The sequence below is a fragment of the Lampris incognitus genome, chromosome 20 (assembly GCF_029633865.1).
Source record: "Lampris incognitus isolate fLamInc1 chromosome 20, fLamInc1.hap2, whole genome shotgun sequence".
NCBI classification, from domain to species: Eukaryota; Metazoa; Chordata; class Actinopteri; order Lampriformes; family Lampridae; genus Lampris; species Lampris incognitus.
The window spans coordinates 18,099,192-18,123,243 of NC_079230.1; the positions used below are offsets into that span (position 1 = coordinate 18,099,192).

Here is a 24,052-nt window from a genome sequence, read left to right on the forward strand (position 1 = left end):
CTGTCTTGCTAAGGGTTTTTGAGTGATTGCACAGTTGGGGCCCCATCTCGGAACAGAAACATAGAAATGGATTTCAAATGTGAACACAGAAGTACACAAAACTTGGACATTTGGGGGAGTTTATTATAAATTTCTGAACATATTAGGCATTTTTGGTAATTTGTGCTTGGACCATCCACCGCAAAATAAAATGGAAATTGAAAAAAATCACTGACTTGACTTGACTTTCTCCATCACGTAGGATGAGCACTTATTCAAGTCTGTGTAGTAGTCTGTCACAATGTTAATAACTGCTAATAATGACTTGAGTGAAACACTTACTGTGCAAAAGATCTCTTATCTATTACTTACAACTTTTGAGAAATGCCGCAGGTTTAGTGGAACAATTTATCCTCACATCATCAGAAACGGACTACCAGTAATCTCAAGATTTCCTGTTGTGTTTTGTTTTCACCTGCCCTTGTTTTTCTCTTTTGAGACCAAGCTGCAGTTTCAGGATCAGTTGTTAAGGGGGTCTTTTATTTGAATAGTTGTGTAGTGATGTATGGACAACAAGAAGCTGGCACAACAGCTGAGTGAATAGAAATAATAATTAAAAAAAGTGAACTGTATTCATGTTATTGAGTAAAGGGGCAATTATATCATATATATATATATATATATATATATATATATATATACATATATATATATGGGGTGGATGCATCCATAGCATTACCTATAGCTCAACTAGCCTGCAGTGATGATGTCGTCAGAGAGAGGGAGAAATGATGATGATGAAAGAGGAATGTAGACCTACTCGTTTCCCCTATCGAATTAATCTCTTCATGGGGGTGATGGTGAGATGAAGTAAACTGAGCTCATGCTGCATTCAGATTTCGACTAAACTAATTTTTAAACTGAACCATTCATTGCTGTTTTGTCTTTTTCCCTTCCTCTTTTTCTCTGCGTCATTCATTCATCCATTAGTAAACCCGATTTTTATGATTTCCTTGATGTAATAATTTATTCAGCAGTTGCTCCGTCCGCCCAGCCGTCTGTCCGTCCATTTGAACAGGCAAAGCTGTGACTGTTTGCTTTATAAGTCAGTGTTTGCTAAAGGGTTGTAATGCTGGAGCAGCGTATGATGGACTTTGGAAAACGCACACACACACAAGCATAACTGTTCTTGTATTGTTTTTTACTTTGTTGCTCTTAATATTATTGTGTGACCAACCTACTTTTTAAGAGCTTCATACGTGAGACAGAAGGGACACACACACTGACTTTGAGGTCCATAAATGGAAAAGCGTGTGTGTGTGTGTGTGTGTGTGTCTTTTCATCAGACTAAAGGAAGCTATTTCTGGCGTCAGACCTTGTCTATTGTACAAGTCGGGCATTTCCTTGTCAACAGAAGGAAGGGTGGGAGTTTCAGGCCATGTTCAGGTGTGTGTGTGTGTGTGTGTGTTGTACTGTGTTTGGAAGGGAAAGGACACAGGAAGAAATGACCGCTAGAGCGTAGGCTAGTTTACACACGCTAAAGTGGAAAGAAAAGACACACACACACACACACACACAGTTTCTCTACATGTTACCTCCTTCTAAGATCAATTAAATAATATTTAATGAAATTTGAATATGCCAGTGTTTTTTTTAAATGCTACACATCAAACAGTATCAGGAAGAAGCGTGACGTTATGAACAACAGTCTTACACTTTTTAACTCCACATTTGTTGTCTTTGTTTCTGAAGTGGTGTGATTGTGCTTTACAAACACTGAGTTCATACTGCGTAGGGTGTCATTTGGGCATCCAAATGGGGCCCTGGAAGCTTAGATATAATTCGAGGAACTAAAAGGTTGTTTTGTATGAATCATTGGACGGGTCGGTGAAATCTCCTCAGCCAGCAGTTACAACGGGAGATGCTCTTTCTAGCTGCGAATGTGAAGCAGGGCTTTGCTGAGTGTTGTCAAATGCCACCCCCTGCTGGATACTGTCGGAACACACCCGTTTCAGTCCTTCGTGCTGTTTTTCTTCTTTTGTCATGTCAAGTCAAGTCAATTTTATTCGTATAGCCTGATATCACAAATTACAAATTTGCCTCAAGAGGCTTTACAGCACCACAACATCCTGTCCTTGGACCCTGGCGTCGGATAAGGAACAACTCCCTCTTCCTTACTCTTTTCCCTCAGTATCTGCCTCTGTCCCACCTGCTCACCTCTCACCCTTTCTTGAGTAATCACTAATGCTACATACTTGTGTCAGTGCAAACATTATGAACTTGTTCATCAATGGAGCACAACAAGCTTTCAAAATAAGCACCATGATTGTCTCTTACCTCTGCCTCTCTTTCAACCCCTTCCCCTCTCTCCCAGGTCAGTGTACGATGGTCACGAGCATGGCCTGTTTATGGAGAAGCTGGACGGAAGAATCCGGAACCACGACAGAGAGATCGAGAAGATGTGCAACCATCACTTCCAGGGCTTCGTTGACTCCATTACAGAGCTGCTGAAAGTACGAGGAGAGGCCCAGAAACTCAAGGTGAGGAGAGTGATAAAGAGATGGAGAAATGGTGAGAGATGCTTTATTGACATTGGAGCTTAAAGTCCTGTCAAAAATGACATTTAAATTCACAACTTTGTGTTTGTGAATGGTCACTTCGGTTGGATGTTCAAATCTCCCTTTGTTATTTTGACGTAAAGGTGTGCGTCCTGTAGAGGTTGATATCATGGATATAGGAGGTACAACTCTCGCTCTGCTGACTCTCTAAACTATAAATCTGACTCCTAAACTATAAATGTAATGTGATCACTGGGTGAGGCTTTTGACATGGGCTGGAAGGTGTTTGGAAACACATGACCGCCAATCAAGTGTTATTGACCAGATTATGGATCTATGACACAATATGACGGCATCTCTGCTATTTTTGATCCATTTTCTTATTTACACAACAATGAAATTCTAAGAAGATTTTTGTTGTCTGGCTTTTCTGCTGTCAATTTATTTTGTCTTTGTTCAAGTGTGTTTGATTTTGTGTATGTGTGTTTTTCAAGACAGATGGTGATATGTTTGAATTAAAGAATAGTGAGAACACTCTGAAATGGTTTCCCCCCCCTCTCCCTCTAGAGTCAGGTGATAGAGACCAACAGACGTCTCCAGGATGACAGCAGAGAGGTAGGGCAATTTGAGTGCTGTTTAGTCATGCTGCCCAAGCAGGGCTTGAGCTGCTCCACATTCTTTACCTGAGACTCATGTAGATACATAAAAGTCTCTCCCCCTTTACAGCTCCTCAGCTGCACGGATGAGTTGCGACAGTGTCGCCTGCAACAGAGGAACATTGCTGTCACCATAGACAAACTAGCACACTGTCTGCCAGGTAAAAGATACTACTAAACACACACACACAGAGTCACAGTCTCTCTTCTCTCTCTCACACTCACTCACTCACTCACTCACTCACTCACTCACTCACTCACTCACACATACGCATACACACATAGTCTACCAGATAATGTACGCCCACCCAACACAGGGCTCGTAAAGCTCACATGACCATTTATTTTTTGTTTTTGTTTTTTGTTTCCGCAATTCACTGTCTTCCTTCTTCCACAATACAAACACTGAAACATCATAAGCCACAAACATACAGCATCAACCAGTGGTCGGAGGATGCAATTGCAGGGGTCCCTTGCACACACTGACTGGAGCATATGACAGTAATCTGAATGACAGGGTTGACTTCATCACAGATTACATCACGTTTTGCATATCAACCACCATCCCGGTCAGAACAGTGAGGAGGTATTCCAACTTAAAACCATGGATCACCCCACATTACACACAGACTAAAGGAGAAACAACAGGATTTTCACCATAAAGACTGGATTTCCCTCAAAGCCATGTGAAAAATGACGTCAGGAAAGCCAAACTCTGATAGAAGGAAAAATAAGAATTCAGCAAAATGAACACCAAACAGGCTTTTCAGAGGGTGAGGATACTTACAGGGACAACAATAAATCTAACATACCATCACTCGCTGACCCCGCCTCATTCACAAGAGATCTGAACATTTTTTTTTTGCCCACTTTGACACCTACAACTGCTCCGAGTGTTGGAGACTGCTAAGGTCCCTACCCACCCCTGAGCAGACACACCCCACCCTCTTCATAGAGGAGGACGTCCGGCAACAGCTGTCGAGGTGCAAGCCTGGCAAGGCCCTGGATACAGATGACATCCCAGGACAGATGCTCAAGACATGTGCCATGGAGCTTGCCCCTGTCTTCCGCTCCATCTTCACTGAATCGGTTCAGAATGCATCAGTACCCGTTCTTTGGAAACATCCACCATCATACTAGTCCCCAAGAAACCTCCCTCCTCTGAGCTGAACCACTACAGACTGGTAGCACTCACCTCCATTGTAATGAAATGCTTTGAGAAACTGGTGTTAAAATTCTATCCTCCCTGTTGTCAGCCCACAACTAGACCCCCACCAGTTTGCGTATAAAGCTAAACGAGGAACAGATGATGCTGTGGCATCTCTCCTCTATAACCTGAACTCCCCTGGCCACTATGCCAAGGTTCTATTCATTGACTTTAGCTCTGCCTTCAACACCATACAACACTACCAGATGTTCAGCAAACTCCACCTTCTCAAAGTACCCCCTCCCCTCATTCGCTGGGTGTACAGTTTCCTCAGTAACAGACCCCAGGCCGTCAGGGTGGGCACCACTACATCATCCACCATCATCACCAACACCGGCCCCCAAGGTTGTGTTCTGAGCCCCTTCCTGTATACCCTCTTCACTAATGACTGTCACAGCCCTTCCCCCATTACAGAGTATTTCAAATATTCAGATGACACAGCCATGCTCTCTGCCATCCGGAAACTCTGGGCACTCTCAAGCACTCTCAATCACACCCCACCTTCTGCTCCTCCTGTATAGGAGCATTATATAGAACCCATCCTCCTCTACTGTTCTACATGCTACTTCACCGTGCTCACTGTCACAAACAGGAGCAAACTCCTCAAAATCACACACACTGCCTCCAAAATCATCAGTGTCCCTACTTCCAAACTCCCAGCCCTCGTTGATTCTGCCACCACACGCATAGCACTCACCATAGCACATGACCCCAGCTACCCCCTGAACTCATACTTCACTTTATTCCCATCTAGCCACAGATACAGATCTCTGTTCTGTAAAAAAAAGCACACTACAATAAGAGCTTTTTGCCTTATGCCATCACTGCCCTCAACAAACTGTAGCAATTTACACTTAAATGGTCTGTTCTTGCGATTGTATTGTGTTCCTTGTGGCTATGTATTTCTGTAAGTCTGGTTGATTGAATGTTCCTTTAATTGTTCTTGTGTGTGTACAGACTGGCAACAAATTTCCTGTAACGGAGGACAAATTATCTATCTATCTTGTTTCCCTCAGAGGTCAGACATGGGGGAGCCATAATATTACATTATTTTTATGGTTTGAGACAGCAGACGCTGTCCAAAGCCTCTGTTAAGGGTGAAAAAATAGGGCTTTTGATTTTGATTACATCATCTTTTAACTCCAAATGTTCTCAAGTCTTTTTTTTTTTCTTCATTGTTTTTCCCCAGTCCTGGAAATGTACAGCAAACTACAGGAGCAGATGAGGGCCAAAAGGTATGTGTGTTATACAGTCTTATGGTCTGTCATCTGCCATCTTCCTGTGACCCAAGCGACTGACTGGTAGATCTGGTTTTATAATTCTAGTGTAGAGAAGATGACTGTCTTGGTTGTTTAGATGGTACGCCAAGGAGGGGAGGGGAAATTTGTTTTTATTTTGGTGTAAGAGTAACAGACTTTTTAAAGCATCCATGGCAGTACAGAAAATTCAGATTTCATTCCTAACTTGATTTCTTCATTTTTGCAAACTGCACGTAGTGCTGTTTATCTGCACCTGAGTAAGATGTTCACCCCATTTACTGCTAAGTGGCAATCAGAAGATGCTGGTATTTCTGCTCAGCAAAACTTCACAAGTCTAATGAGACAATGTTAATGTTTGTCAAATCAACATTGGTGAAGCCACAGCCCTCATTTCATTTTTAACATGTGCCTGCACATTGTTTTTAATGACAATAAAATTGAATTGAATTGAATTGAATTGAATTGGGATTTTCATTCCCTCTGTAAATTAGACAGCTCTTGTTTTTCATTCCTCCTGTTGACCAGCAGGTGGAGTTAAAGCACCAGAGATGTTACCGTCACTTCTTATTTCAAAGGAGTAATTGAATCAGTTTTATCAGCCAAGTTCTGTTTGCACATATCTGGACTTTGACCCGATAGTCCACTTGACACCCGGACGAAACAATGCTGCCAAGTTAAGAACACTGCACCATGCACGCTGGCTAAATAAATGTTGTGTTTGGGGCTGGAAGTAAAAGCCACTGATGGACCAGTTTGGAACTAGTTTGGTTTCCAAGTGGATGAAACCACAGGGAGGGGTATGGATAAGTGGGTTTAAACAACAGGGAAGCGAAAATGACCAAGTGACCCCATCAATTTAGTGGACATTCAGGCACACCACTGCCAACTGATGAATACTCTCAGTCGTTGTGTATTTTCACTGATTTCAATAATGGAGGGCACCACAGGATAGCCTTTGTATGAGGAAATGCCATACTCCACTTTGTGTGTGCTGGATTACTTGACAGTTCAGTGTATGTATATTTATGCATAATTCTTACTTGTTCTTAGGTCTATTTATTCATCTATTTAGCATCATAATGTGACTCGGATTCTTCTGCCCACATCTCCTTTATTATTGACAGTTCTGTGTTATTGTAACGCAAACTAATGTTGTGGCATTTGCTATTAGTTTAAGTATATTCATTTATAGACAGTTGTTTGTTTTTACTACCTGTACCTACTATTACCTGTTACGATTACTTATATCTCCTTGTATTAAATTATATCTCAGCCTAGTAATTTCATGAGGTCATCCTTCAAACAGTGCCTGTGATCCCCGGTGTGGCCAACCTGTCAAAGTGCCTTTGAGCAAGATACTTTGTACCTGGTTGATGCTGCACCAGAGGGGGGAAAGAGATTTATCTGGAGGAGTTAATGCAAGTTTATGAAATCATGTCTGTGTGGTTTACTGGTTCAAGATAATCCTCTGGAATCTGAAAGTTGCTTGTTCGGTTCCCAGGAGGAAGTCTGTGTCTCCTTGTTAAAGATTCTTTTGCATAAGAATCTTTGGCTCTGCCTGTGCCAAAGGGCTGTTGTTTATTGAGCAGTATGTAATTGTTAAAATTAGACAACAGTTGTGGTATTCCTGTAAAAAGCAAATGTTGTCTGTGTTAATGCTATGTTTGGATGTTATTGTACAGTTTAAAGCAACTAAAGTGGACCTTCACACCTGGGTGACAATTGAGCAGACTCTTCTTTGCTTATTTAGCAGTATGTTGTGTGTTTGCAACACATGTTATTATTCCTCTGTGTTTGTAGGTACTACCCAGCATTGAGGACCTTAGAGCAGCTGGAACACACCTGTATGCCCAGAGCTGGCCAGTATCGCTTCTGCTCCATCATGGCCGATAACATCCCCAAACTAAGGATCCACATCCGAGACACGGCCATGACGCAACTCCGTGACTTCCTGGAGAGCATCCGCAAACACTCTGACAAGATAGGAGAGACCGCCATCAAACAGGTATACACAAGTACAGAGACACACATGTGCTTGTATGCACAGATATGGTCATGATACACATTGGAGTCTTGTAGGAGAGCATTGCAAAGCATTTAGACAAATTAAGTGAATGATACACACACACACACACACACACACACACACACACACACACACACACACACACACACACACACACACATGCACTTAAACTCACTATCAAAAACTGGGGACTCTTCATCACGGCACAAGTACCCTGGCTAGATATTGGATATTGCTGATAGACCTTTCATCTTTATCAACTAGGAAAATCTTGGATGTTTTTAAATAAGGTGATCTCATTCTTATAGGTTGTTGTGGGCTTTAAGTCCCATGGTGTTTCAATGTGCAAATTTTCTGTTAGTTTTTTTCATTTATACAAATTACACAAATTCCTTCATTTCATTGTCCGCTGGATGTTCCATGATATGCAGATATCCTTAATTGACACATTGATAAGGACCGCACATAGAGACATCCTGCCTCACTTCTCTGCCCACATTTCAGTTGTTTTTGTTCTTCTTCTTCTGTCTCTTTCTTTATCACACAGACACACACAAACAAATACTCTTCCCTTCTCACACGCAAACACTTTCGCGTAATCACTCTTTCTTTTTGTGTTAATGAGAAGCAGCTTTAGCCGTGTGTGTGTGGGGGTGTATGGGTGTATGTATGTGTTGCTGCTGGTTCCGCTGTCTGTAAACAAGCATGTAAGTGCAGTAGGAGATACTGACACTTGTCCACACACAGACACACACACACACACACACACACACACACACACGGCGCCAGAATATCAGAACTTACCTCATGGATTCTCTGTTTTCTAAGGCCGGGGAAATTATAACATGTCCATATGTTTTTGTCTTTTTTGTTGTCTGTTTGAGGTATCCATTGCTCAAAGTGAGCTATCTTGTTTATATCATCTGGGGAATGTAGCTCACAAGAGAGCAACATGAAACACTGGGAGAGGGGGAAAAGTGGGATTTTTATTTTGAGCTCAGTGAGATAGCAGGATGAGACCGGCCCACAGCCACTGCTATGTCCTGAGTAACTGAATGATCTTACTGCAGAATCACATTTTGTCAGACAAGAACTCTGGTGGGATATTCGGCATAAAATGCAGGACGAGACGTGACACTAAAAAGTAGAAAATCACAATTGAAAAGGCTAAGAAGTTGAGGGAAATCAGGGATTACTCGGTCTCTCTGTAGAGTGCAAAAAAAAACAAATTTGATCATTTAAAATATTTGCAGCATTCAGGAAGCCAAAAAATACTGTGAAGATTTTATCAATTTTGTGAAGAAAAAAAATTTTTTTGTGAAAAGATTTTGTGAATAATTGTTTTCAAATCTTTAAGGCTCAATGGTTTTGTTTTGATTAAGCAATTACTTAAGTCTATGACATATGAAAATAATGACAAATGCCCTTTACAAATTCCCAGGTCCCAAAGTGGTGTTTTACAACGGCTTACTTGGTCGGACTAACACCCCAAAAAACCGCTTAAAGTATTAATTTTATTATGACATCAGTCAGAGAAAGGCAAACAAATCTTAGCATTTGTGAAGCTGTAACCAGCAAATATCTGGCATTTTTACTTGATAAGTGTCTAAAAATGATTATTCAATTACCAAAATTATAATATAAAATTAACCAAAATTATAATGATAAAAAGTCCTTTGCATCTTTATCGCTGCAAGTCTTTTATGAGGTGGTCTTTCAGGTTTCTAGGTGGATTTGAAAAAAGGGTGTCCTCAGCGTGCAATCTCCTTGGGCGGTATCGTTCTCCCTATTTCACCCAGTCATGTGGCCGTCACACCGGTGGTTTCCTAGTAGTTTTCCTAGTGTCCGCTAGATGTCAGTAGATGATAAGTCCCAACTGTAATTCAGTCCTTTGCCTCGAGAGTAAAGGGTTGGCCGAGAGGTCTTTCAAGCTTCATGCTTAGGATCCCCACATTTATACAGGCGACCTCCACGTGCAAAAAATTTACACTATGGGTCCCCAGTTGAGGAGGGTTTTGTTTTACAAGTATGACAATTTGTCCCCAAACTACATTTTGAGTACCTCGAGAGTACATAATCCACATGCAGTTGCTGAAGAAGCTAACCACAACTCTACCTGATCACTCATCACACGGGAGGTTCTCTCAGCTATACGTGTACAGTGATGCTCTAGACTGACACTGAGGGGCTGGGAGCCATCTTGAATGTGGTTTTACCGAATACCGAGTGTAACCTGGAGACAACAGTGCTGCTGTTGCTGTGTGTGTGTGTGTGTGAGGGAAAGAAAGGGCATGATTCTTCCCTTTATAATCTTTTCTTCATCTTGTAGTCTTTCACTTTTAATTAGTTTCGCTGTCCGCCTCTTTCTTTCTCTTACTCACACACACACACACGTATACTGACTCATTTGCTTTCAAATGCTTTCTCTCACGCTCTTCCCTCCCTTACCTGTCACCGTGACCGTCTTTCATGTTCTGTTCCCCTCTTTTTCTGTCACTTTTTTCTTCTTCTCCCCCTCTCTCTCTCGCTCTCTCTTTCTCTCTCTCTCCCTCTGATATGTTCTGTTCTAAATTAGCTCTAGCTCTCCGTACCCGGCTGTTGTAACGTCGCCCGACCGAGGATGTGAAAATAAATAGAGAGAGAGAGAGAGACGGATGAATGGGCTCACAATGGAGCTATTGTCTGCTGCCACATGCCCACAGCGGAGGAGAAAGAGGGAGAGGGAGAGAGAGAACAGGATGGACGGGAGAAGAGTTTGCATGAGAGAAAGGGAAAGAGAGGGAGTGAGGAGAGATAAAGAGAGTGGGAAGGGAGAGCAAGGAGGATACAGGGAAAGAGCGATTGGTAACAGAGAGAGAGAAAGATGGATGAAAAGGAAACTGGGAGAGGTTGAGAGGAGGATGACAAAGATGGTCACAGCATAATAGAGAGCCTTCAAGACTGAGGGACGAAGAGAGGGCTTCCATGCCCTTCAGTCAATCATTTCTTCCCTTTCTTACCTGTCATGTGTCATCGCTCCTTTTCTCTTTTTGACTCTTTCCGGTTCTCTTGCTGTCACAACACATTTCCCTCTCTCTCTCAATTCAATTCAATTCAATATGTGCTTTATTGGCATAACATACGTTTGTGTACACATTGCCAAAGCATGCAAAACAACAACAACACAATACAACAATGATTATAATAACAGCTACAACAACAATGATTATGATATTAAACAACAACAGTAGCAGTAGGTGCTCTCTTTCTCTCTCTCTCTCTCTCTCTCTCTCTCTCTCTCTCTCTCTCTCTCTCTCTCTCTCTCTCTCTCTCTCTCTCTCTCTCTCTCTCTCTCCATCACCACTCTCGCTCTCTCTTTCTCAGTCTCTGTCTCGCTCATATCGCTCTCTCTTCAATAGGGAGAGTTGGGTTCTGTGCTTCTTGCTTCTTGTGGGTATTCAGTAGTCACCTCTTTTGGACGGGGACACACACACACACACACACACACACACACAGGCTAATAGGAAACAGATTGCTTAGTCTGTGAAGTAGAAGAAGATTGATTACCTATATCTAGTTACTGAACACACACACACACACATACATATGCGTGCTCACACACACCAAATGCACATACATACAGACAGACTCAGGGTGGCAGAGGGCTCATGCTGGGTTGGTGTATCAAACCATCACGAGGAGAACAAAAATAGAATTTTATGTGTGTGTGTGTGTGTGTGTGTGTGTGTGTGTGTGTGTGTGTGTGTGTGTGTGTGTGTGTGTGTGTGTGTGTGTGTGTGTGTGTGTGTGTGTATTGCTCTTTGCCTGCCAAATAATGCTCCACCTTTCACTGCTGTAGAATGTCTGGCTCTCCGTTTGACTGCCACAACATGAACCATACACCTTCCCAACCTTAGTTTGGTCACCTTGTAACTATTAGGTAATATTATTATTGTTATTATTATTATTGTTATACTCTGTTCTAAGAAACAGACACACACACACACAAACGTGTAACATTTTTACATCTTAATATCTCTTTACATTGAGGAGGACTTAAATGAATGACTGTTCATTATCCAAGGGCTAAAGTTACTAGCTATCCCTTGAAAATTTTCTGAATTTTTTAAATTCTTGTGTTTGATAATCAAGGAAACCCACGGCACAGTGGCCAAGTGGTTACCTCACAACAAGAGGGTCCTGGGTTCGAACCCCAGGCCGTCCCAGGTCCGTTCTGTGTGGAGTTTGCATGTTCTCCCCGTGTCTGCGTGGGTTCCTCCGGTTGCTCCGGTTTCTTCCCACCATTATAAAGGCATGCGTGTTAGGGTTAATACTCCTCCTGTCTGTGCCCTTGAGCAAGGCAATGGATGGGCGCTGCAGCTGCCCACAGCTCCTATACAATAGGATGGGTTAAATACAGAGAACAAATGTCATTGTAACCTACAATGACAAAATAAAGTGGCTTTCATTTTACTATTGGTCGCTATTTCAATGTTTTTTCCTACCAAGGAATTCGCTGTCTGTAATGTCTCATCATTTAACATTAGTTTAATGTAGGGAGATGTCATTATATGAAGTGGATCTCCTTTTCCAAAATTGAGGGGGGAAATCCTACCACCATTACACTGGCTCTGCACTTATAATTCCTTAAATCCTTTTCAGAAAAAAGCAAGGACCCGAGTTTTTCACAAATCATCACAACTTCACCACAACAAACAGTCCACTCAAACCACTTGTCAACAACCAGATCAATGCAACTTTGCTCTTTCACTTGCAATTTTCATCAGCCTTTAACACTCGCACCGCAAGTGCACAATAGGACTCCGCGAGTTGCCTTGAAGTAAGTCAGAAAATCCAGCCGGCACGTATTTAATGTGGACTTGCCTTGTGGTACCGCCACGATGTAATATCGACTCATTTCTGAAAATGTGGACACATGTTGCCCTAAATGCCCATGTGGCGGGGCATGGATCCTGCCTCTGTCTCTTCCTCTCCCTTCCTTCTTCCTGTCCTCGTCATTTTCCTGCCGTCTGCTCTCCCCTGCCTCCTATTTCTTGTCTTTTCAGCTCCTGCTCTCTCTCGCTCAACCCCCGTACATATCCTCCTTCATCGCTCCTAATTTCCCTCCTCTGCCAACCTTCTGCTCTTCCTCCTCCTCTTCCCATTCTTCTTTTTTCCCCTCTTCATCCCTCCCTCTTTCCCCTTCTCAGCTATTCTCTCTCTCTCGCTGACGCACATACCCCCACTTGAGCCTCCAAGCGTTGTGTTGAACCCCAGCAGGGAAAAAAAAAGGCCCCTACCTGCGAGGGGGACTTGGTGGTGTGTGGAGGTCCAAGAATGAGTCACAGAAGGGTCAAGGGTGGTGTGTTTGTTTGTTTGCGTTAGTTTGAAGGAATGAAGGGTGGGTTTGAGGGTTTTCCCCTTCAGGCGTGACACAAAAGCAAGTCCCCAGGACTCGGCAGCTCACACGCACACACCTGTTGAAAGAACATCAACAAGTCTCGCTCGGACATTAAGTGAAATTATTTGACGTCACTACTGACGTGCATGGTGAAGATGTTGACGTGTGAAGCTTGGGGTCCGTCAAAGTAAGGATGTATTGTATTTTATCAATCCCCCCCACCACCACCACCACCTTCTCAGTTCTGTCTTTATTTTTTTCCAGCAGCATTTTCTGTCAAGACTTGTCTTGAGTTATTTGCATATGTGTGGAACAAACGACCATTGAGATTCCTGAAGGATCATACAAAGAAGAGTGCTCCAGATAGCTCCATTGATGCCGTTCTCCCACGCCACCTACCAGCCGTCACAGTTGAGCTTCCCATTGGTTCTCCAGTATTTGCTGCAGCTAACAATTATTTTCATATCGACTAATCGATTATTTTTTCAATTTTTCTATAAAATTTTTGATTTTTTTGATTTTTGATACACTTTACTAATCCCCGTAGGGAAATTACACTCTGCATTTAACCCATCCTAGCCATGTAGCTAGGAGCAGTGGGCAGCCGCCGTGTAGCACCCGGGGACCAACTCCAGTTCGTCTTGCGATGCCTTGGTCAGGGGCACAGACAGGAGTATTAACCCTAACATGCATGCCTTTTGATGGTGGGGGAAACCAGAGCACCCGCAGAAAACCCACCACAGACACGGGGAGAACATGCAGACTCCACACAGAGGATGACCTCGGAGGACCCCCCCAAGGTTGGACATCCCTGGGGTTCAAACCCAGGACCTTCTTGCTGTGAGGCAACAGCGCTAACCACTGCTGCCCAAAATGTCATAAATAATGACAAGTAGCCCTTGCGACTTCCCTGAGCTGAAAGTACAATGTTAAAACTGTCAGGTTAGTCAGACAGCAGCAAAAGAAAACCCCAGGTATTCATTTTATAGTGAGGTCAGTCAGAGAAAAGCAAGCACATGTAGCCAGCACATGCTCCTACTTGATAATTGCCTAAAACGGTTGATCGATTACCAAAACTATCATTTTCTGTCATTCAAATAATCTACTGCACCTTGCAACACTAGTTCATAGGTTATATAGACACAATACACAAGCTTTATCAGAGAGGACGTTGTGTTGTTGTACATGATGTCGCCTGCTCTCTATGAGAAGAAAATAAAATGGCTCGTCGAGTAGGGGGGGATATTTGTGTGTGCATATGCGTTTGTGTCTTTCAGTGTGTGTGTGCATTTGCGAGTCTTGTCAGTGTGTGTATTTGTAACTATGCGTGTTTGCTTTTCTGTGCATGGGTGTGTACACAGATGTTTGTTTTTATGAGGTTTTGTGTTTGTAGCATGCATAGGTGTGTGTGTGTGTGTGTGTGTGTGTGTGTGTGCACATATACGTGCACCTGTGTGTGTCTCTGTGTACACATTCATGTGTGTGTATACACGTGTGTGCGCGTGTGTGTGTGTGTGTGTGTGTGTGCGTATCCCTTCTGTACAAAGGGGAACACGACTTTCCACTATTTTTATTTTCTTTTGTTGTTTAAAGTGACTCATTACTTTGTAAGTACACACGTGCGTGTGTGTGCATGTGTGTACAGACATGAGATCAAAGATGGTATTGTCTTCTGCAAACACACCGATGTTGTACTTGTGTGGGTTCACACACACACTCATTCATACACGAGCACGCCCGGAGCCCGTACACTTGTTTTTCTCATTAGCAGGCCCATTAGCGGGTAACACTGGTATTGACTGGGCGGCTTCATTTTATTTGACATCCCGGCTGACGTCCTCGTTTGACTGATCTGGTCGCACAAGCTACGTGCAGGTGCCCTCGTACAAAGGACACACACACACACGCGCAGTCACGTACAAGTTCAAAAGGACCTAAGCGCAGGCGGACCTGGGCGTCAATGGAAAGATGCGCTCACTCCAGCGTACTCAGACTAACTTCTGTGGCCAACATTTTTTTTTTCTCTTTTCATATTTTCATTTTTCCCTGCAATGAAAGGCTGTAGTGGCTTCGCCGCCCTGTGAGGTATGCTTGGCGTGGGAATGGACGTGGAAGGCTCCATTTTTGGAGAGTGAACAACATCCGCTCCCTTTCAACCCACCTCTCTCATGAGCGCCTTTTTCCAGCTCGAACACTTTGCCGGCCAAGAGAGCGTGGTCCCCTTTTCACTTACGAGACCTGTTTGTTTGTTTGTTTTGAGATTTGATTGTGGAGGTGGCATCATGTGTCACTCATTCAGTCAGCCGGCCGTTATTTATTTCATTCCCGAGTCTGGAGACGGAAAAGGTGTGTTCTTGTGTTCTTTCTATAAATGCCATCAGATCTGAATGGTTTCTTTTTTCCTTTTTCCCGTAGGGGGAAAAGTTGCGAGAAAAAGTGTTCAGTGTCTTTTTGTTTCTATTTTTTTCCTCCCCTTTTCCTCCCCAATTGTACCTGGCCAATCACCCCCGCTCTCCGAGCCGTCCCGGTCACTGCTCCACCCCCTCTGCCGATCCGGGGAGGGCTGCAGACTACCACATGCCTCCTCTGATACATGTGGAGTCGCCAGCCGTTTCTTTTCACTTGACAGTGAGGAGTTTCACCAGGGGGACATAGCACGTGGGAGGATCACGCTATTCCCCCCAGTTCCCCCGAACAGGCGCCCCCGACTGACCAGAGGAGGCACAAGTGCAGCGAACAGGACGCATACCCACATCTGGCTTCCCGTCCGCAGACACGGCCAATTGTGTCTGCAGGGATGCCCGACCAAGCCGGAGGTAACACGGGGATTCAAACCAGCGATCTCCGTGTTGTTAGGCAACGGAATAGACTGCTACGCTACCCGGATGCCCTGTTTCTCTCTTTTTGACCTGATGTCTGTGTCATTGAGTTTGCATAGGCCTCCCATTCATTTGTAACTGGTGATGTGTAAGCGGTTCTCCATTCTCTGGTCACCAAATATTCTATTGTCTGATTTTAAATTTTTTTTTTTTTTTTGCCATTTCTAAAATCTACCCTTTTATCTGTTTGCTCTTTTATCCCTCGCTCCTCCACATTTTTCAGTTATAGTTATCCAAGACGCTTCGCTGACATAATGTCACGATTCTCTCGCCGCCAACGCACCGGTGCAGAACACATTACCACTGCAGCTCATCTTACGCGGAGCAAGCGCACACGTTATGTGAAGTCAGGTTGTCTCCATCCCGTCCCCCTTTCTCTCTTTCCTTCTGCTCCACTTGTCGTTTCGGTCAGGTCAGATTAAATTCAGGAAGCTTTACTGGCGCAGGGGATTCGGAGGCATTTCCTAAACGTAAACCTTCCTACTCACCTCTCGCAGGTCTGTGCCGCTGACCTTCTTTTCAGCTTCTTTCCATTTCCTTTTTTCCCGTTCTCCCTTTCCTTTCTTCTTCTTTCACTCTCAGGTAAGGGCGTTTTTGATTGCTTCAGCATATCATTTTTAAGGGGTCACCTTGAACAAACCTGGTGATGAGTGGTTTTCTCCCGGTTTAACAAACCCCATCCTGTTAGCTCATCGGCCCGATAATTAAGAAAAAAAAACTTCCCTGAACACTCTCCATCTCGGACGATGGTCCCGTCCGCATTGAGAATGTTTGTAGAGCAGATGAACAGGCCGGAGATGCATATAGGCCCTGACTGTTTCTGTTTAGCAGGACCAGTTAATCCTTGTTTTCAAGGCAATGAGTTATTTTTATGGATTATCGGAAATGTGGGGTTTTTTTTTTCGCTTTTCTCCCTAATTGTTCTTGGCCAGTTACCCCATTTCCCGAGCCGTCTCGGTCGCTGCTCCACCCCCTCTGCCGATCCAGGGAGGTCTGCAGACTACCACATGCTTCCTCTGATACATTTGGAGTCGCCAGCCGCTTCTTTTCACCTGACAGTGAGGAGTTTCACCAGGGGGACGTTGCACGTGAGAGGATCACGCTATTCCCCCCAGTCCCCCCCCCCCATCAAGCACCCCGACCAACCAGACAGGGTACTAGTGCAGTGACCAGGACACATACCCACATCCGGCTTTCCACCCGCAGACACGGCCAATTGTGTCTGTAGGGTCGCCCGACCAAGCTGGAGGTAACACGGGGATTCGAACCGGTGAGCCCTGTGTTGGTGGGCAACGGAATAGACCGCTACGCCACCCGGATGCCTCAGATTATTTTTTCCCCCCCTCTGGTCACTACTGCAACAACTTTGGTCATGTAGAGCTGAAGTCCTGTCAGTGGTGAGACATTTTTCCTCACTGTTTAGATGTCATCATGGGGTACAGCACCTGAGAAAACGATCCCTTACAAGTCATGCGAGGTAGTAAACGAGCTATTGTGCATATTAGCCTTCTGTGGCTAATACGCAAGCTAAAAATCATGTCCACGAGGACAAATTAAATCTTTACTTGCAAAAATGTAATTTAATTTATTAACTTTCATGCGTTAGTTTTCAACTCGACTGTTGTTGACCCAACTCCCACAGTCCTCTACTCGTACTGAGAAACCACCTTTCTTGTATAGTCAGAATTGATCGAATGTGTACCTGTTTAGGTAACTCGGCAGAAGCACTGAGAGGGTTTGTCATGATATCGTGTGTGTGTGTGTGTGTGTGTGTGTGTGTGTGTATGTGTGTGTCTGGGTGTGTTTGTATGTGTCTGTGTGTGTTTGTGCGTGTGCATGTTTTTGTATGCACCCATTCCAGGCCCAACTGCAGCGCTCCTTGGACAGTTCTGTCTCCGTGCAATCGAGGGCCCTGATTGGCCGACGCACCAGGAAGGAGACGATGGTTGGGACTGGGAAAGAGAGTGACAGACAGGGCAGCAGCCCATTGTCAGAACAAGACTTTGGGATTCTGGATGTGGAGGATGAGGAGGAAGATGAGGTGACAGAACCTCTCTCTCTCTCTCTCTCTCTCTCTCTCTCTCTCTCTCTCTCTCTCTCTCCCTCTCTCTCGTTGTCTCTCAAGCGCTCACCCCCCTCACGTACACACACACATATATCCCATACAAGTATTTGACCCGTTTGCTTTCCATCATGCCCATTTCTTTTACTGAAACTTTAACCTTCTTCCATCTCCACATTGCTATTTTCTTTTTACTACATATCTCTTTCCTCTCCTCCCCTAATGGAAACATTTTTGGCGTGGTCCTCGTGTCTTCCCGAGGCAGACAGACATCCCCCTTCCTAATGGTGTGTTCCATCTGTCCTGCAGTTAGCTGTCATTAGGGCCGGCTCATTGTACTGGGCAGGGAGGGGGAGGAATTCAATGATGCTTATCACCACTTACTTTTTGATTGCATGTAAAAGGTTTTACCTTTATCACACATGCCAAACCTCCCCTCAAACACACACACACACACACAGGTTTGAGTTTCAAGAAGCCCTGAACGTCCAGCAGTGCGAGGAGCGAACCCTGACACCGACATACTGCCAGCAGCGATAACAATGAGATCCTTTATTGATCCCAGTGCTGTCGTCAGTGCATGGTTTGTCATTTCCCCTCTTCTGGAAGTCTGAAGTTGCAGGGCTCTGACTCCTTCTGGTTTGCCACCCAGTTGGTGTCAGGAGTTCACCTCGTCGGGGACCAGAATTCCTTCTCTTTACAGCCATTGTTTTTCGCACGCCAAGGACGCAAAAGTACAAATGAAAGTACGGTTTGACGGGGCAGAGCTGAACTACCCCAACGGAGCCGGCGATGGGGTCGTAACCCCTGCCAATCGGCAAGGCGACTGTGGTGCCAGCCTCCCCTAGCTCTGTTCCTCAGCCTTGCCAGTTTTGTTTTGTTTTTTTGTCATCTCTCCTCTCTTCAAATGGTGTTCCCGTTGCCCTCTGCTCACACATCTCGTTCCTCCATCTTTCATCTGTTCCCTTCCCTTGTTCTCCTTTCCTCTTTTCCTCACCACCTTCTTAATGCCAGGATTGCTCTGACCCCATTGGCAGCATGTTCCCGGAAGCACCTGCTTCTTTCCTTTGCGACCATGTTTGCTTTCTTTTTTAATTTCCAATTTAATGCCTATTTTTCCATTTCTGTTCACCTTTTCACCGCTCCGACTTTCCTCATGGACATCAACAAAGCTTTAATGTATCCATTTTCTCCTGCCCACTCGCTCCTCTCATCTTTCCCACTCTCCTCTAACCTCCGTTTTCCTCTTGTTTCATTCTCTCCTTTCTTCCTCGCCTCCTCCCTCAATTCTCTCTCTGCTTTTTCCTTGCCCTTATTTTCCTCTCCTTTCTTTGAACTTTTCTTTTTTCCTTTTCACCTCTCCCTCTCCTCCCTCTTTGCCCTCCTGTCTTTCTGTTTTACTCTTCCCCCTCTCCTATCCTTCCTGTACTCCCGCCCCATCCCTCTCTCTCTCTCTCTCTCTCTCTCTCTCTCTCTCTCTCTCTCTCTCTCTCTCTCTCTCTCTCTCTCTCTCTCTCTCTCCTTTAATGTCATCTGCCCAGTGCTTGTTCAAGGGACTCTTGTTTCTTTCTCTCTTTTTTTTAACTCTTGGTGAAGTTTTCTAACATGCCCTCACTTCCTCCCTCGCTCTCATTCGTTCCTAGCCTTTGATCTAAACCTTGAACTCACCTCTCTCTCTCTCTCTCTCTCTCTCCCTCCCTCACCCTCTCTCCCTCCATCCTTAATTTCTCCCTCTTGTCCCCTATTTCATTCTCTTTGGGTCCTCTCCTCTTCCTCATCTCCATCCTCTAATCCCTCTGTCCTGCCCCTGTGCCTCATCATTTCGCCACTCCACTCTTTCGTCTCCCACCATCTCGTTCAGATACTGGTATTTCACTTACTGGTGTTTCTCTTCCACCTTCCACGGACTGTTTGTTGTGATTGTTGTGTGTCTGGGCATCAGATCAAAGCTGCATTGTTTTTCCAGGGATTTTTGTTTTGTTTTTCTATAGAGGGCACAAACTTTGTGTGTGTTTTTTCGGGTGTGTGTGTGTGTATATGTGTGTGTGCGCGCGTGTGTGCCCTGTTGTATGTGTGTGTGTGTGCCCTGTGTGTAGGCGTCAACTTTGGTAAATTGTTGATGTGTTGTTGTTCAGAGGACAGAGGATGTGGGTAAGGATGCGGAGGGGGGGGGTGGGAGGATGAACAGTCAGGAGTAAAGGGATAGAAGGATGGAAGGGAGTGAGCGAGGGAGGCAGAGGTCAAAGCATGGTGGCATTGTTTGAAGTTATTTCATAACAATGAGGTGTTCATGAATAACTCGCTCTCATTCATCCCCTCTGCCTCTCTCTCTCTCTCCCTAAGATCCCTCTCCTTCTCTCATTCTCTCTCACCTTCTTTTTCTGTCTGTCAGTTGCAGTTCAGTTCAAAGGGCTCTACAGCGCTGATATTTGACTTATCTTGCCAAAGCAGCTTTTGAAAAAACGCAGATGACTAGGAAGCAAAACAATGGGGAATGATAAGTGATGGCACTTTTTTCCGGCTCCGTTTATGTGGCCGTCTCGTTTTTGACTCCCCGTCTCAGCCTTCCTCCTTGATGTTACGCTCTGTCTCTGTCTCTCTCTGTGTCTCACTGGGTTTCTCTTACTTTCTCAATTTCAGCTGAATTCAAAGAGGCTTTATGGGCATGGCTGTAGTCATGTACAGTATGCTAAAGCACATTGTATGACGTGGAATTGTCAGTATAGTAATATAATCAAAATACAATTTCTCTTTCTCTCTGTCCGTCTCTCTCTCTCTGTCCGTCTCTAGGTTCCAGGTGCCCATGAGCTGGTGGATTTCTCTCCGGTATATGGCTGTCTGCACATCTACACTGTCTTGGTGAGTCATTATCGCCCTTTCTTCCACCATCTCTTCATTTCCTCTGCGCTGTTTTTCCTGTTTGTTTTTTTTTTAATTATTATTTTATTTCTTCATCTTCTCACGGTGTCTTTCCCTGGCCTCTCTCCTGCTGTCCTGCTGTCCTCACCTCTTCTCACACCCTGATCTGTACGCTTGATATAATTTCCACTGTTCGGGATACCCGGAAAAGGTCACTGTGTGATTGAGTCATGAACTTTAACCTTTTTTCCAATGTGCCTCCACTCATATCCCCGCTCCCCCACTGTGCACCTGACTTGTCACCAAAGTAGCAAGCCTCTGTGCTCTAGATCACCTACTGTCTTGCCAGGCCTGTCAATCAAGCATAGATCAAACCAAAAATACGCTGACTGAAAAATTCATAATGTAGTTTTTGATAAAAAATAAAAAATAAAAAAAATTCCGGTTTCAGTTTTTCAGTTTGTTGCACATATAATCCATGTTAGATGAACATGACTAAAAATTAGGAGTACTTTGCAAAATCTCAATAGTTTGTAAGATCATTGTTATACTGCACATCTTAGAGCTATGGCTGTGTACAAAACACAATGATCAAGAAGGAATTATTGGTTTTGTCAAACATTTTCCTTCCGTGCAGATATCATTCCATCCATTATCTTAACCGCTTATCCTGCTCTCAGGGATGCTGGAGCCTATTCCAGCAGTCATTATGTGGCAGGCGGGGAGACACCCTGGACAGGCCGCCAGGCCATCACAAGGCCACACACACACACACACACACACACACACACACACACACACACACACACACACACACACACACACACACACACACACACACACACACACACACACACACACACGCACACACACACATTCATTCCTAGGGACAATATAGTATGGCCAGTTCACCTGACTTACATGTCTTTGGACTGTGGGAGGAAACCGGAGCCCCCGGAGGAAATCCATGCAGACACGGGGAGAACATGCAAACTCCACACAGAGGACGACCCGGGACGACCCACCAAGGTTGAAATACCCCGGGGCTCGAACCCAGGACCTTCTTGCTGTGAGGCGACCGCGCTAACCACTGCGCCACCGTGCCACCCTCTGTGCAGATATTTAGTGTTAAATACGTTGCAGGACAAAATAAACAACTGGCACTGGGCATTGATAACAATGGGGTTGTTCATGTAAACATTCAAATTAAGATCTTAATGTGATGGGAAGGTAACGGGGAGAGAGGGGGCCAAGCAAGAAAGATGGAGATCTGGAGGTGGACAGAGACAGAGAGCTAAAATTTAAGATGAAGGTAGGAAGAGAGAGAGAAAGAGAGAGGGCTGAAGAGACAATTGGTGCAAGAGAGCATTTGTAAATGTTTTATTTACAGACCTATATGATGAAGTGAGAGCAGGCCTGGCTTTACTCTGAATAAGCTGCAGCAGAGGTGTGTGTGTGTGTGTGTGTGTGTGTGTGTGTGTGTGTGTGTGTGTGTGTGTGTGTGTGTGTGTGTTTACAGGCCAGTAGTGGGAGATGTGACCAGGCCACTACAGTCAAAGGGTGGGCTGTTTGAGTTCCTGGTCTGTGCGTGCGTGTGTGTGTGTCGGGGGGCTTTCTGCCGGGGCACAGGAAGTGCATGAACTTTTCACAGGAAGGAGAAAGTGAACAGGGGAGAGCAAGGCAGTGAAGGGGGTAAGAGAGGTTAAGGAGAGGGTAAAGGGGTGATGAGAGAGTGAGACAGAGAGAGAAAGCACAATAGACCTTAAGAGACCATAAGAGAGAGGGAGGTAAAATGGTAGGGGAGAAAGAAATGAAGGAAAAGCAGAGATGGAAAAAGGTCAAGCAAGGTTAAATGATGGAGAAGGAAAGGGAGAGAGGGGGGAAGAGAGGCTATAGTAGGCTATGAGATTAACAGCAGACAGGATGAAGAAAAGGAATGAAGGAAGAAGAGAGGCATAATGATGGAGATAAAAAATAAAAGAGAGAGAGCGAGAGAGTTGACCCAAACATTATGGGGGGTGGCAGGAAGCAGTGGGATCGGGGTGAGGGGGCGATGGTGATAAGCAACGGGCGAAAACAGGGGAGTGGGAAAGACCAAGATAGAGATGTCGGAGGAGGTCGGTGCGAGGTTAACGGGGGTCACAGGAAGGAGAGCGATAGGGAATAGAGAGAGAGGGAGGGAATGAGGCAGGTCACAGGAAGGTTAGAGAGAGGGAGATAACAGAGAAAACGGGTGATGCAAGCGAGGGAGAGGAGCGAGGGGACGCTGAAGAAAGGCACGCAATAGAGGAGAGGAAAGGGCATAGAGAGGACAGACAGATGACAGCAAGGGGCAAGAGAGAGAGAGAGAGTGCTGGATGGGGGTAAGGTGTTTTACATGAACGGAAAAGTTTAGCACTTGTTTGGAAAAGCACTTAGCCAGGCTTTAAGTATATTTATACTACAGTCACAGAGAATACTCACTTCTGATTGGCTGAAGGGCATGCACTAAAATTGTTTCATGCACACATAGTTCAACTCGAGTTTAATCAATGTTCGAAATTCATGCACTGGACCCAAACTTGCTGTGTATCCGGAACAACATGATGCATTAATAGAAAGCCCAGTAAATAGTCGAAGCTTTAGCTAAATGTGTAACTTTGGTCCAAAACAATCAACAAAAAATAAGCAAAAGATTCTATTAAATTTTTTTGGCAAGGGACTGTGGTATAAGCAGGGTAGACCACTCCAAAGTGAGAGTTAAAGGACTTTAACACACACACACACGCTTTTTTCCATATTATCAGCCTGGTATGTGACAAAATTTAATTTCCGTTCTTGAAAAAAGCATGAATTGATAGATTTACTATGAGAGAGATAGAGAGAGAGGGAGCGTTAGAAAGACACTGAAGTGCAGGAGAACACCATCAGAGGAGACCAAGTGAGGGAGGAAAAAGAAGATTGAGGGACAAGGGGGCACAGTAGGATTGAGGCGGCGGGCTTTGGGCTAACAAAGGTGGTGAAAGGTCTGGCCTTTTCACCTCTTGAGATCAATCCTCACCACCTTGTTGCATCCTCTCTCTCCCTTTCTGTCTCACACACCCTCGTTCACGCAAACACATAACCAAATCAGCTGTAGCTGCTGTAACGGTGTGTGCCGTTCGAATAACAGCATACGGGATAGAGGTTTGGATTCACTTGGAGAGAA

At 44.6% G+C, this 24,052-nt stretch overlaps 1 protein-coding gene across 2 annotated transcripts in view; it reads left to right on the forward strand.

The window, feature by feature from the left end:
• The window catches only part of exoc6b (exocyst complex component 6B), a 99,637-nt gene that overhangs the window by 10,234 nt on the left and 65,351 nt on the right, over window positions 1–24,052 (forward strand). For both annotated transcript variants that reach the window (XM_056300071.1, XM_056300072.1), the window contains exons 2-8: window positions 2,354–2,519; window positions 3,105–3,152; window positions 3,264–3,354; window positions 5,590–5,635; window positions 7,460–7,664; window positions 17,806–17,985; window positions 20,797–20,865. In XM_056300071.1, coding sequence (XP_056156046.1) covers window positions 2,354–2,519; window positions 3,105–3,152; window positions 3,264–3,354; window positions 5,590–5,635; window positions 7,460–7,664; window positions 17,806–17,985; window positions 20,797–20,865 — 805 coding nt within the window. The remainder of the gene's footprint in view (window positions 1–2,353; window positions 2,520–3,104; window positions 3,153–3,263; window positions 3,355–5,589; window positions 5,636–7,459; window positions 7,665–17,805; window positions 17,986–20,796; window positions 20,866–24,052) is intronic.